Source organism: Pseudochaenichthys georgianus, chromosome 9 (assembly GCF_902827115.2).
Source record: "Pseudochaenichthys georgianus chromosome 9, fPseGeo1.2, whole genome shotgun sequence".
NCBI classification, from domain to species: domain Eukaryota; kingdom Metazoa; phylum Chordata; class Actinopteri; order Perciformes; family Channichthyidae; genus Pseudochaenichthys; species Pseudochaenichthys georgianus.
Genome location: NC_047511.1, coordinates 3,382,471 through 3,397,601, shown reverse-complemented (window position 1 = coordinate 3,397,601; position 15,131 = coordinate 3,382,471). Strand labels below are relative to the sequence as shown.

Sequence of the window (15,131 nt, the reverse complement as noted above, 5' to 3'; positions counted from 1 at the left end):
AAATATAATCAAGTCTTAAATAAGACTTTAGTTCCACCTGGAGTAAATCCACCAGCTCCCCTGCAGTATACAGTCATTCAAACTAGCTGCACCTTCACCAACTTTGAGAATAATTTAATGATCAGTCATTATAAAACATATATATTATTCTGAAATGGACCAATCTGCACAATGACTACTTTTACTGTTGGTACTTTAAGTTTATTTAGGTGCTAATACTTTTGTACTTTTACTTGAGTAACATTTTGCATGCAGGACTTTTACTGTAACAGAGTATTCCTACACTCTGGTACTTCTAATTAAGTACAAGATCTGAGTACTTCTCCTTCTGCATAATGTAGAGTAGCAGTCATAGCTACACTTGCTTGCAGTACAAAGACTTCCTCCCTCAGTTTTAAGGCCAGATTAAGCTGCGTGGAAGCAGATGGGACAACATGTTGATCAATGTCCTTAGACCAGTTTTGTCTTCTCATATCTCTGGATGGCAGAGAAAGAAAACTGCGTTGGTCTTGATGTGTTTTGTAGTATTCACCATTTAAAAAAGAAAATATAAATATATATATTTAAAAATATGGTCTGAGCATAATTTTACAGATTGACAATTATATTTAATTTCATATTAAAATAAAGGCTGCAGCTGTTACAAAAGAAACGAAAACAAACAGCTCTTCAGTACATGTATACTGTATTCTTTATTGAATGAAGCAAAAAAGAATAAAGAGAATTTCAATCCCCTATTATGAAAATAAATAAATTATTTTCTTTGTCTCACAGAAGCCCAGAACACCATTTGCAGCAGCTGATTTCATCTTCTGTTGTTATTTTATTTTTTAAAAACCAGGCGATTTTATTTCCTGCTGACAAGAGTTCATTCAGCTGAAACACGAAGTAGTAAATAATAAAAACATGAGACGCTCTGTTTTGGCACGAGATAAACGCTCGCGATAGATAAGAGAGAGCTAAAGAAAAGAAGCCGAGGGATTAAATCATATTCAGCAGTGCATTTGGTTGAGCTCATGTAGGGACACCTGAGGGCACAGACCTCCGCCATTTTATTCCCCAAAAATCCTTTGTCAAAGTAAGACATTAAAATCTCAATGTGCGAGTTAAGCGCTGCCATGGTGACTAGTTACAGACTTCTTCTTTAACATACCTGCTGAAAGGCAAGAAAACCCTCCACCTGCTGTAGAGATTCCACTCTCACTGTACCAGCTAGCTGCATTCCCATTGGCTTTCAACAGGGAGCGCTACATATGCTAATGAGCATTTATGTTAAACTAAAAGTAAAATGTTTCCTGCAACGCTTCAGGGGAAGTAGAGATGATGGTGATGATGACGTAATGACTGCTGACCTGCAGTTACATAATACAGCTGGAGTGTGTGTGGACGGACGGAGGAAGGTGTCTCTGTGTGTGTGTGTGTGTGTGTGTGTGTGTGTGTTTGACCTTTAAACTCAGGTTTAGGCTTCACTCCACCAGTCAACTTTTTATTTTCCCAACAGTTTGTTTCATGTTGGCTAAAATGTCTTCATGTCTTGACTGCAGAACAGAGGAAAAGGCCCAAACCTCTGTTGTTACACAGCACCAGACCTTGTTCAAAATGTTGCTGATTTAAGAGCACCATTTTGTAGTTCTTGCATTGCTCGATCAGCGTTTCTAATGTATTTAATTGACAGTGAATTTAAAGCAACAGGAGCTTTGTCATCGGTTGCATTTTCTCTCAATGACATCTCTGTCCGTCTTTAGACTCTGTATATCATGTATTACTCGAGTTTAGATGCTTGAGTATCAAATACTTTGTATCAGTAGTAGTCTGTGTTAAAGCTACATGTTGTGTTGCTGTAGTGGAGCTGAGTGCTGCTGTAGTACTGAACAGTGCACAGTACTTACTGCACCGACAGTTCATGTCTTTACTGCAGTAGTACATTGTGTACTTCAGTAGTACACTTATATACTACGAATAGATTAATAACACAATGCGTCTGCTACAATAATACCAAATACAGATACCATAATGTACACACTGCAGGTCGGTCTCAGGTTACTGGAATAAGATGTCGGAGTAACAATGAATTTCTTCAGAGAAAACGTGGAGATTCTCTGATATCAAAGTGGTACATTTACAAAGAAAAATGTTATATTCCTCGAAGATATAAAGTTACGGAGAAAAACTTGAATATACTCTGAGATAATAAATGTATATATTCGCAAGAAAATCTGGAATATTCCGGAATATTAAGTAATATATATATTTTTCCCATACAAAGTCCCCAATAAGTTTCAAATCCCCCAATACATTTCTGCAGTTTTTAAACTGCAAAATTAGTGATGATCTTTATGTAGTACACTGTGTACTTTGTAATATGCAGTACTTGGGTACTAAGTATTTGACCATGTTTGGAGAATCTGCAGTGTGCTGTAATTGTAGAAGTACGCAAATGTATTATTAGCATATGCAGTATTACAATGTGTGTGTGAGTGTGTGCAGTGAAAGTGTCAACACTGAATCCAGGAGGGTTGGGGGTCAAAGGTCAGACAGGTGAAGGTTTATTCCAGGTGTTGCAGGTCAGAGGTCACAGGTCTACTGCTGGTCTTTGAACGCGTCCAGGCCGAAGGCGTTGTCCAGTAAGCGCTTCAGCTCCATCAGGTGAGCCTTCTTGTTTCCTGTAGCTGGGGCGGCAGCGGGGCCTCTGCCAGCATACCTGAAAAGAGAGAGGGGGGGGTCAAAGGTCAAATGACCTGAGCTGACACTTGAGCTGAGATATTCACTCTCTGCCGATCGATCGGTGCTCTCTATGAAGGCCGACCAGGAGAGCCGATCACATGACGTAAAATACATGACACTTTTCTCAGTGCGCGGCAAAACAAGCTCGCCAAAATGGCTTCACCAGTCTGGCAGTATTTTAAGTAAGGGTGCAACAACTAATCGACTTAATCGATTAAAATCGATGACCAAATTAGTTGCCAACTAATTCAGTCGTCGATTCGTTGGTGACGTCATCACGTGTGTTTTACGCGCCGTTAAGCTCCAACGTTATCGGTCTTTTTATCGGTACTGGAGACATTTAAAAAATATATGTCATATGTAGTGCTGCGTACCGGTACGCCGAACCGGTACTGGACTTGTAAAAAGTTTCGGTTCAAGTCCGGTTAAAACCGGAACGTCAGGAACCAGTACTTGGACTCGCAAAAAAACTAGCACTTACGTATATTCTGGTGTCTGTGGTTATTTAAACATTCCCTGATAAACGTTATGCAGCGTCAATAAATGGGTGCTAATCCCAGTGTGCAACATCACATGTCATTTCACCTTCGACTCACGGTTTTAAAACGGAGCATTTCGCCACATGCTAATGCTAACCGGAAGTGAATAATTTTCAGAATAAAAGTATTAAGTAAATAGTGTGAACTTCCGGTTTTTTCAGAATACAACTGATTTAAATTAAATAGTGTATTTAATTCAAAATTACGCCATATCAACATTGATTTTAATTTCTAACAGTATGTATGTACATCACTATGTATGTAGTATGTACTGTATAATGTACACATGTAGAGTTGTAGAAAAGACATGGTGTACAGACAGTACAGTACACTCTGACTGTACAGTCACTACAGTGTATACTGTATAGTAGGTGTGTAACAGTGTAATGCGTATGGTCTACTCTACACTCTACCTTTCAGCAAAGCTTTAGGGATTTAGGCTCAGTCAGCTCAGGGACTGTTTGGTTACTTTAGTTTGGTAAATGAAATAAATGTTTGAACTTTGTTGTAGTTCACTGTAGTTGCTGTCATAAGTCATTTGTAGACTAAGTGGCAAAAAGTGTTATTTTTACATTTGTACTTTGTAGAGAAATGTAGACACAAGTTGGAAGGGAGCACAATAAACCTGACGAGTTTGAATTTGAGTTGATTAGGAGTTAATTTTCAATTGATAATTAGCTCACAATAAGTTCACTTTAGTTACTCATACAACTTGACACAAGCCATGGGTTCAGGTCCGGACTTATAAGTCCGGACCTGAACCTGAACCTCTGGACTTGAGTCCGGACCTGAACCTGAATGTGAGTCCAGGTACGCAGCACTAGTCATATGTATTATTTCTGCATAAACGTTATATTGCAGTCTTACGGCCCGTCCACACAGCGGCGTTGGAAGCGTCTGCCCATTCACTTTGAATGGGGTGACGTCACTTTTCGCCGAACTGCATTGTGGGAAGCAGAGCGGAGGTTTCCTGGCTTTCAGGCTGCAAAAGTTGAGCAATGTTCAACTTTTGAAGCTTCTGAAGCTTTCGGTGGAAGCGTCAGCCAATCAAATCATATGCCAGTACAAGCTCTAGCCAATCAAACCGCTGCTTGTGTGTCAGGGGCGGGAGATACATGTGATTGGTTGTTGGTCGAGCTTCAGACACGCCCGCCGGCAAGCTTTTTCCAAAGCCGTTAGTGTCGCCAACTCGTTTCTAATATGCAAAAAGACACAAAAAAAATGCGTCTATGGTGTTTTTTCGATCTTTCCAATCTAGACGAGATCTCTCTCTCCCCCCCGTCTGTGTGCGAGTGGGCGGGGCAGTTTACACACACGCGGCTGCTACATGCAGCAACACACTGCGGAGATGGCGGAGAGAAGCGCTCCAAGGTGTGGTTAAACTTTACCCGTCTCGATGTGGACAATGCTCGTTACCAAAAGTGCAATAAGAGTTTAGCATGTCAGGGCGGTAACACGAGCAGTTTGTCTAAACATGTATCAAAAGTGCTCCACATCCAGACGGAGGAATGCACCGGGTTCCACTGTCTTTCTAGCAGCTCTGTAGCCCCGTCCAGAGGAACGTTTCCCCGTCAGGTGTTCTGTATGCTAGCAGCAACACACGGAGCTAACTACATTATACAAACATGGGCTAAAGATTAACTGAGTTATTTATTTTGTTAAAGTTTCAGCTATTCTGTTTACAGTTCTGTCATCACATTATTTAATACGATTTGTTAAAACATGTTGTTTCTTTTGATGAGAAATATTATTTATTTAATTTAAATAAAAAGCAATGTTAATTCTGTTCACAATTTGTTTAGTTAATTTAATAATATATGTATTTTTGAATCAAGTATTAATCTTTATTGTCTTCATTGTTAGTTTCCACATGCCTAAAACAACCTCAAGCTAAATCTAAAGTTGATGGCTAAATAAGAGCGCTTGAGAAATTGTGCAAGGCGTACAGTAATAGTCCGAATAGTCGATTAATCGTTTCATTAATCGATTATCAAATTAGTCGTTTGTTGCAGCCCTAATTTTAAGGTGTCCGAAAAGGAGAGTAAAATAGCGGAATGCGACGTGTGTGAAGCAGAAATCCTCCAGCTCCACTCGCTGTGACGGACCGGTGAGCGGAGCAACACACACTAAGAGTTAGACCTAACACACTATTTGATCTACATGGAACAAGCTAAACTAGTTATACATATGTTTATTCTCCACTGTCGGGTCACTCATTACTGGATCAGTGAGCTGCAGGAGATACTGACCGGCTGTCAAGAGAGAGAGAGAGGAAGAGAGAGCGCTTCCTCTCATCTCCCGTGTTATTCTCCAAAGTTAATGTAAACTTGAATAAGGTACTTCATTTCAATGTAATACTTATGTTGGTTGTTGTTTGTGGAAGCGCCAGTGAATGAGCTCCATTAACTGAGTTTAAACATCACTTTAAATGGAAGATCCCCATAGGCCCCGCCCACTCGATCGGTATCGGCCGATACTGATTCCGGCCCCAACATTGGCGATCGGAGCATCCCTAATAATAGGTGACCTCTAAAGTTACTCACCATTCCAGCGTTCACACAAACAACAGATCGTATGTTACGATGCTTATTAAGAGTTGTGAGTCTTATGCTGTAACTTGCGAGTGCAAACATGCGTTAAACCAAAAGGCGAAGTATGAAGGCTATCCTAATTACTGTAGTAGTGACTTTTGTAGCGTTGAAGCCATTTTCTTTTACTCAACTTGTTTGAATGGTGATGTGCACGTAGCAGATGTGTCGGCCTAACAAGTATTATTTATCAATTTGATTTCTATATATTTTCCTACAGTTATACTAATTGTGTTTCATGTTGATAAAATGAGTGGAGAGAGAGCAACTCACTTTTTCAACCCTTAAATTTGAATTCAAACCTTGGTAATAAAGATATATATGTGTGTCCGTACCGTTAGATACTGGGGTATCTAAGTATCATTTTAGTAGTACTAATAGCCAATTATTAATGCATTTTCCCATTTCCTTTCCAGCATGCCAAAGCACCTGCTTCTCTGCAGGAGCCTCACCATCTAACAGAACATGTTGTGGCAGCTCTGTGCTCTTCTCAGTGACGTTAAGCTTCCGGTAAACTACAGAACCAAATCGGTATTACTAACTAATTAAAAAAAGGTTAATAAAATGTGCCCCCCCAAATCTTAGCATTGTGAAGACTTTTGAAAGGTTGCTTTAAGACCTTTAACTCAAGCCCCTGCTCAGAAGGAGGACAGGGACGCTCACCACACAGGCTTGGCTCTCTGGATGGTGGTCCTGATGCGGGGCTTCACGTAGTCGTAGTAACCCTGGTTCTTGTGCTCCTCCTGACACCACACCAGGTCAGCATTGGCATAGAGCTCCGACTCGGCCTTCACCTGGTCGAAGGGGAACGGGGACAGCTGGAGGGAAGAAAGGGAAACACATTTTAAAGTAATGTACTGAACAATTAAACATGTTGTTGGAAGAATTAACTAAATGCTACGACTCAACTGAGACACATCAACACTGGTGTTAAATTGCCTCTTCTTACTCAGATGAATGGATGGTTGTTTCATGGGTTAGAAATGGCCTGAAATCAGCCCTGACCCCTGAAGGGTCAATGCTGACAAAGTCAGGTCAGAAAATCTATTTGCAAAAAAGATTATTAACGCCCTCAAAATCAGAGGGGGAGGTCACTGAGCAACTCGTCCTTAAACTGACCGCCGGGCCAGCAGCAGGTCGGTGAACACATATTTAGCCGTCCACTCCTCATTAAACTCTCGGCTTTTCTTTTGTCCACTCATTGTTACAGATGCAGGTTCAAAGGTGAATTAGGTTCAAAGGTGTGTGTGTGTACCTGCTCCATGCGGGCGATGGCCACAGTAGACTCCATGCCTCTGTTCTTCCTCTCTTTCAGCAGCTCGTAGTAAATCTTCCCCGTGCAGAAGATCAGGCGCTTCACCTCCTCCGGGCTCTGCGACGCCAAGCCTCCCTCTGGGATCAGCCTCTGGAACTGAGTGCCTGCAGGAGAGACACTGAAGGTCACACGGAGCCCTTTGAAAGACTATTTTCATTATGATCAATTATGATTAGAATGGTACCAGGAAGCATCATGTCAAAGCTGGATCTGGCTTCTGGGAGACGCAGCAGAGACTTGGGAGTGAAGACAATCAGCTGGAGGGACAAACAGGACGTTTATCAGCTCAAATCGTCATTACACAACCTAACTGAAGTATCAAGAGTAGACAGAGACAGTTCTTCAAAAGTGAATAGAATAGGATAGAAGAAGAAGATGAATAGGATTAGGAGATAGGAGAGGATGAAGAGGAGAAATAGGAGGAGGAAGAGCGAGTGCTCGTATATATTCAGACAGCCATGAGTGTGTGTGTGAGTCTCACAGGCTTTCTGAATGGCAGAAGGATCTGTCGTCTGAGGACATGGAAGTAGTTTCCAGGAGACGAACAGTTCACCACGATCCAGTTACAGTCGTAGAGCTGATGCACCGCAAAGTCCTCTGTGAGGCTCTGAGAGAGGGGGAGAGGAATTGCTTTAACAATCATATACAAGAGGAATACTTGCAACCGAAATAATTAAGCCCTAAAGTATAGCTGCTAGAGATGCCTCTTCAGGCTGTCCATCAGTTATCCATCCTAACTCTTGGTACCTGCCTCAGGCCACGAGAGTGAGTCTAAAAATGGCGGGTGGCCGTGCAGCTGCGATGTGATTTTTGAAAATGGTGTCTGACTTCGTCTTGGAGAAATTACCTGCTAGAATTATGCAGAACAAATCTCACATGTGCAACAACGTATGACGCGCAGCAGCGATTCTTTTGTCTTAGGAAACTGTCTTATTTTGACATTGACAAGACCACAACGTTCATGTTTTATCGTGTCAATTCTGTCTTTTTCTTTAATGTCCCGTTTGGTAACTTGTGCTAAAGAGCAGAAGCTCTCTCAGTGAGATCATAATGAGATGCGATGTCTAAATAAATGAGATATTGAAATGAGCTGGGAAAACACATGTTGAACTATATTGTACCAGAAACAGGTAATGTTGTGTTCCAAAATCAGCCAGAAATGATCAAAAGTAGCTTTTAGATTTTTCAACTCATTTATTTATTAACTTTCTGGATGACTTGGTTTTGAAATGTGTTTTGATATGATGGAGCAGAGGGTTCTGTATTGGAGATTTGCTTGCTTCCATGTTGTTTTGGAATTTGTGTCATAAAGGATCCCTTGTCTTTTACCTGCAAACCAAATCTACCTACCTACAACTAAATAACCTTCCATATTAAATAAACATACACAATGTTAATCCCTTCAGAAATCTGAACAGTGAGACGTGATCTCGTCCCTCTGTGGGATACAGGTACGACAGCGCCTTCAGAATAGTCGTGGCACACAGGTGACATAAGCAGTTATAATAAACTACAGTACCACACTCATCGCACAGTGGACGGAGGAGCGATATGTTTCAAGGCTGATCACTAATGCACCAGCGCTTACAATTTGTCTTTTTGAACTGACTATATCTATTTTCTTAATGTTCAAAGAAGCGTATGTATTAAAAAGAGGACTGTTGTGATCTCAAAGTGCTCAGAAGCCAAAACAGCAGTTTTACCGGCATGACGTCGGGGTCGTCGTTGCACATCTGGAGGAATCTCTCTGGACGAGCTGAAGAATGTTCCGGACCCTGCGGACACAAACAAGCCATCACACACTTATACACACTCTCAGGGGTGGGCAAACTCTTTGGCTCGGGGGCCACTATGAGTTTTAAAATGTAACGGACGGGCCGGGCCAGCAGCAGATCGGTGAAAAGATATTTAGCCGTCCACTCCTCATTAAACACTCGGCACTCATTGTTGACTTTTCTTTTCTTTGGTCCACCCGTTGTTACAGATGCAGGTTCAAAGGTGAATTATTGCGTCATTGCGTCATCGTTTGCGTCATGACGTAACTGTTTACGTGCCTTCTTATGACCCACACAGCGTTTTACGTCGCTGAATTTCTCCGCAACACCGCTCACAACAACATCAATAGAGGACTGCGTCGGGTAGTTTTTAATCACACGAAGCCAGATTAAATTAAATAACTACTTCTCCAACTTATACCTTTCTCCAGAGTGCTGTTTATTAATGTGATTCAGCGGGATCACCGCCCGCTGCAGTGCTGCTCTTCCACCGGAGTTTAGTCTACTCTACTGTTAACTCGTGGCAGCGGCCGCTGGAAAGTCTTCACTGTCTGACTGTCACACAAGCAGCCGATACATATCCCCCATCCCCATCAGTGAATGTGTTTCAGTCTGAATTGACGCTGTTTGGCAGCACAACGCTGTTATGAAAGTTTCTCTGGCATTCTACAGGTGATGTTGGCATAGCAACCGAAGCTAATCAGACTATTTCGACTACATGTTTATCATATTGTGGCATAAACCGTTTTCTACACAAAATAAACTGAATTTAACTCCTGTTAGCCATATGCCATAAATGTTTGCACACATTCACAGTAAATATGTATTCAGTATGAAAGCTGTCTAACAGAAGTTAAATTCATTTCTCACTTATTCTGACAATGTACTTAACCCCAAATAAAAGAACCCAATAAAAAGAGTTGTTAAATAATAGTGAAGTCACGTTGTAATAACAATAACTCATCTCTCTCTCTCGTTTTCCTTTTGAGCTTTGCTAAAAGCCACTGTGTCAAGTGTCCTACTTGGGTTGCCGTACGGAGTTGTCCAATATGGCGGACCATCTCGCACATGCGCAGTACAGATTGGGCAGGGGGACAGATCGGGTAGTGACAGCGGTCTTTACTATAATTTGGACAATTTTGTACCAATATTCAGCAGGCCGGATTAAAAAGCCCAACGGGCCGTATATGGCCTTAGTTTGCCCATGCCTGCTCTGGATGCAGCTTTAAAGGTCCCATGTCATGCTTTTCTGATTATTACCCGTCCCCTTGTGTTATGAAGCTTGTTCTGCATGTAAACGTTCTGCATGTAAACGGTCTGCAGAGTCACAACCCCTCAAAGTACACCCTAGCGAGTAAAACTCTAACACAGAAAAGACCCGTCTGTGCTGCCCCAGAACGCCTCGTTGGAGATTTTTTGTTTTTCCATATTTTTCTTCTTGGGTATAGTGACGTATTGGGTATAGTGACATAACGACTCCACGGACCAATCCACGGACTTCCTCACACACACTCAATCTTTTCTCAGCTGCAGCTCCGCGGATTTCTCAGCCTGAGACAGCGAGACGCGGCGAGGCTCGGCCTGAGCACACACACAGACTCACAGCCAGGCTGCGGGTTTCGGGCTGGGTTTCGCTGTGTCTCGCTGACCCCAAGCAGCAACTAGGAAACGACACCAGTAAGCCAGCTCCATAGCCGCAGGAAGTCATTTTACTTGGGGGGTGCAGCGAATTGTCAACGGGGGGGGGTAGCCTCGCTGCGTGGACACGGTGGACCTCTGTCGCCCGTCAGCGCAGCTTTAATGATGACGTTTAAAAACACATTAAGAGCGGTGCCGGCCGTGAGCGAACCGAGCTGTCAACGGTCTGCAGCACCCCCAGCACCCCTACTTCCCGCGGCTATGGCCAGCTCACACTGTCCGCTCCAGCAGCGAGTCCCCCGCAACGTCCCCCCAACACGGCACCCAGACCCCACGCAGCATTCTCATCTGTTTGTCCTTACTGGTGACATTTTGTGGTTGCTAACAAACGCCATTGTAACACAAACACTGATGTTCCGCTGTAACAGTGGTGGACTCATCAGAACAGAGTGGGCGAGCTGACCAATCAGAGCACAGTGGGCTCATAGGGAGGGGGGGGGGGGGCAGGAGCTCCAACAAGCTGCTTAGGACAGAGTGAATACTCAGACTATACAGAGATGCTGTAGTTTGGAAAATTGAACAATGTAAATCTATTCAAGTGGAAATGGCTATGACGTGGGACCTTTAAAGGTCCTGGTATCATTATGAAACATGAGGAATCCATTGGTACCAGGTCCAGATAGCTAAATAACGCTCCTACATTTGGTTCAATGCTGGGGAGGGAGAACTGGCCGGGCCAATAGAGTGCTGCAGGGATCATTTACTTAAACCCGGAAACTAGTTTGCAATCAAATCTCCAGTTCCCTGGTCAAGTCAGCTTTATTGCGAAATGTTTTTTGTTAGGTGCCAGAAATAAGGAATTAAAAATCACAGTTTTTGTTGATATGTTCCTCTTTATGATAGGAGTTAAACAACTTATATTTTCCACTTAAAGATCACGGATAAATTAAAGTATTTCAGTGATGTATTTTAAAATGACGTCTTAAACATTGTTGTTATTAATGCTAGCCTGCCATTTTATTTAAAACATGTTTATAAATGTAGTTTTTAAAAAACATTATTGTTGGGTATATTTTTCCAGTTAAATTGGAATTAATGACTGATTTCCTTTTTCCTTATCACTGAACTTATATCTTTTTTTCAATATAGTATAGTAAAAGTATTATTATATTTATCAGCCTGTAGTCTCAGACATAATGTCTACACCACGCTGTACGTGTGTGTGTGTGTGTGTGTGTGTGTGTGTGTGTGTGTGTGTGTGTGTGTGTGTGTGTGTGTTCCTCACCATGCCCTCCATGCCGTGCGGCAGCAGCAGCACGATGCCGTTCTGCCGGACCCACTTGGCCTGCCCGGGACAGATGAACTGGTCGATGATGCACTGGGCCGTGTTGTGGAAGTCTCCGAACTGAGCCTCCCACAGGATCAGAGCGTTGGGACTCGCCATCGCAAAACCCAACTCGAAGCCTACAGACACACACAACAGAAAACAGAAACGTTTATGCTGTTAATCTGCAGACAGAAGACTAGTCTAGTTTTCCTATATTCATCAGTGGTGAAAGAAGTACTCATATTTTGTACTTAAGTAAAAGTCCTGCATTGCAAATGTTACTTAAGTAATTACAGTCGTAGTCATGGAGCTAATTTCCTGCCATAAGTCCTCAAACAAACTGAACACGTTTTACAAATGCCTCACAAATAGTGTCATGTTTCAGAAACAAATACAGCACAGGTATTACAAGTGCACTAAAATATTTTCTACAAGTATAAACAAATAAATACGAGAGACAAAATGTCTAAAGAAACAACATTCAAACAGAGGGGGTTGAGCAGAGCAGGTGACAGCCCCTGCCAGTCTGACGACAGCCTGTTTCGCCATCCGATAACAGACTTCATTTAACAATATGTTAAATCTCTCATTGAGAGATTTCAGAAGATTTCCTTAGAGAAAAGAACCTCTCTGCTTCAAAAGGGAGGGTCTGATATCTTTAATAGAATATGGGGGTGGGGCCTCTGGTTATGCTCCTGGTGTCCAGAATGAGGCCATTCGGAGCTGTATGTGCAGCTGCAGAGGAACAGTGAGGCCTCACCGAGGACTCCGTACTCGGACAGCGAGCTGTTGCAGACGGTGTACGGCGCCTGGTCAGGAGCCAGGTGGTTCATGGGAATGCAGATCCTCTTGTCCACGTTCTGGTCGTGGAGCACATGGTGACGGTGGCTGAGAGAGGACGACAGGTGGAGGGTGCAGGACAACATTACAGAACTGTGTCATTTCATCTCATGCTTTCTCTCTGTTCTCCACTGCAGGACATCAACAATTGTTTATGAGAAGCTTACTTGGCTGGTTCTTACCAACCCAAGAATATTTCATTTCAATCTCTTGATTTGATCATTATAAGAAAATAGATACCAAAGTTATTCGATCTTAACACTGACTCCCCACTTCTGCTTTGAGCACTGAAGGGTTTCTGGGAAGTGGTAAACGGGTGGTGTACACTAAGGATAACCCAGGCCTGCCTGGGGAAATGGAGGGAGACATTATTATTATTCCCTTGCTTCACTAGGTTTGAATTACAGGTGTGACTGCCTGAAAGGTCTGCTAAATATATGCAGCTACAATGAATCCCACATCACTCCATCGTGTGTAGATCAAGGACACCAATGATGTCATTTGAACTTGAAGTGATGTTCTTTGAGGGGAGATTAGAGGTGTCCTTCCACAGGTTATCAACTGTTAAAGGACAGTTTAGTTCTTAGATGCATACACATCTATTTTGATGTTCCTGGACATTGTGAGACTGTTTTTTTTAAGCAAATTACTTGAAATGATCTCTAAACAATTGTAAATATTGAAAATATGTTGAACAAAGAAAGTTGGAAACAAAAGGCTGCTTCACACTCACACGAGGCAGGTAAGGTACAAAAAGGGGAAATGTTGGAAACTGTTAATGGACTTCATCTAAGGGTGATATTTAGCTTTTATAGATGCAAAACAATTAAAACATTTGATATTCTGAATCAGGATAGTTGTCTGTATGTTGAAACACACTTCTACATCTAATACAAAACAGCCGTTTCATTTCCTCCAGAGAGAACCTGACCCTCGACTAACTTTCTGCTCCTGAGCCGAACTAAAATTCAGTCCAAGAACTCGCCCACAGCGGGAGGAGAACATTGGAAGAGATGGACGCAGATGAGGTTCTGGGTGATTACCTGAAGGTGCCTCGCTCCACGTCCTGCCCCGACAGCCTGATGTGGGTCCCCTCCTGCAGCAGAGACCCGAAGGCCATGTACTCTCCCAGAGCCCAATCCACTGTGCGGTTACGAATCATCTCGCCGCGGCTTTTCAGGATACGACTCAGACCTGAAACAACGAAGCATGATCACTGAGGGTCAGAATACAGTCTGGATGGCACCATTCATATGATTTTAGAAGATTAAAGAGGACATGATATTCTGCTCCTGTTCAGCTTCACATCAGTCCGTTGTGTCTCTACTGGGACATGTCTCCATGCTTTGATGTTAAGAAAGCTCTTTATTGTTGTCATACTGCCTGCACCTCTTTTCACCCTCTGTCTGAAACCAGAGCCCAGTCTGCTCTGATTGGTTAGCTGGACGGCTCTTTTCTGATCGGTAAACTGCTAAGAGATGTGTCGAAAATGTCCCAACCCTTTAGCGCATGACATGCAATGTGTTGGAGCGCTAGCCGAGAGCGCAATTGTTAAACGGGGATGTCATTATGTTACAGAAGAAAACAATGGAAACTATCTGACGTGAACCTATGCACATAATAGGGCCTCTTTAAAAAGATTAATAATAAGTGCTTTATCCAATGCTCAAAGACACTTTACAGTGGTATAAACAAATACAAAGTTGAATAAAAATGGCTACTTAAACAACATTAATCACACATTAAAAGCCAGACTGAAAAGGTGCGTTTATGTCAGTGTCTTAAAGGTGGGGAGGTCAGTGCACATATATATATATTAGTGCTGTCAAAATTATCGCGTTAACGGCGGTAATTAATTTTTTGAATTAATTGCGTTAAAATATTTAACGCATTTAACGCATGTGCAGAATGGCCCGCCCCATACGTGCCACCAGTGGCAGCGCCAGGGTATGGCTGGGGTAGGCTACACCCATACCAAGAAATGTTTTAGCCCCACCATGAAAAATGATGTTAAAGTAAGCAAAATAAAGTCTGCCAACTCGCGCGGAGTAAATTGCACAGACAGCAGTTAGTAAGATTGATTTCAGTAGCCACGGTTTTGAAAACTTTTGTCACGTAGTGATCGTCTTCTCAATAGAACATCTTTGATAACGGCGTGGTGTTGTTGCAGGAAGTCCCGACGGAGAATACTCTTGCTGTAGTACAGGGCAGAGCCATATAATAGTAATACTATGGCTCTGGTACAGGGGTGCACATAACTGGTACGCAGGTTATGTAATCTGAAATGCGTACCGTCACTTGTGTCACAAAGCGCATTTGCGTACCGACGTACTTGTGAAGCTTTTCCAGAAGGCGGTTCGATCACCGGACGACAGAGTCGGTCTC

The 15,131-nt window shown here is 42.6% G+C and overlaps 1 protein-coding gene across 2 annotated transcripts in view; it reads right to left on the bottom strand.

Moving 5' to 3' along the window:
* Nucleotides 1–668: 668 nt before the first annotated feature.
* The window catches only part of ogdha (oxoglutarate dehydrogenase a), a 75,397-nt gene continuing 60,934 nt past the window's right edge, over nucleotides 669–15,131 (bottom strand). For both annotated transcript variants that reach the window (XM_034090982.2, XM_034090980.2), the window contains exons 15-23: nucleotides 13,790–13,940; nucleotides 12,667–12,794; nucleotides 11,865–12,043; nucleotides 8,870–8,941; nucleotides 7,648–7,773; nucleotides 7,351–7,423; nucleotides 7,107–7,270; nucleotides 6,515–6,669; nucleotides 669–2,701 (exon numbers count right to left, since the gene is read on the bottom strand). In XM_034090982.2, coding sequence (XP_033946873.1) covers nucleotides 2,581–2,701; nucleotides 6,515–6,669; nucleotides 7,107–7,270; nucleotides 7,351–7,423; nucleotides 7,648–7,773; nucleotides 8,870–8,941; nucleotides 11,865–12,043; nucleotides 12,667–12,794; nucleotides 13,790–13,940 — 1,169 coding nt within the window. In that variant the 3' untranslated portion in view covers nucleotides 669–2,580. The remainder of the gene's footprint in view (nucleotides 2,702–6,514; nucleotides 6,670–7,106; nucleotides 7,271–7,350; nucleotides 7,424–7,647; nucleotides 7,774–8,869; nucleotides 8,942–11,864; nucleotides 12,044–12,666; nucleotides 12,795–13,789; nucleotides 13,941–15,131) is intronic.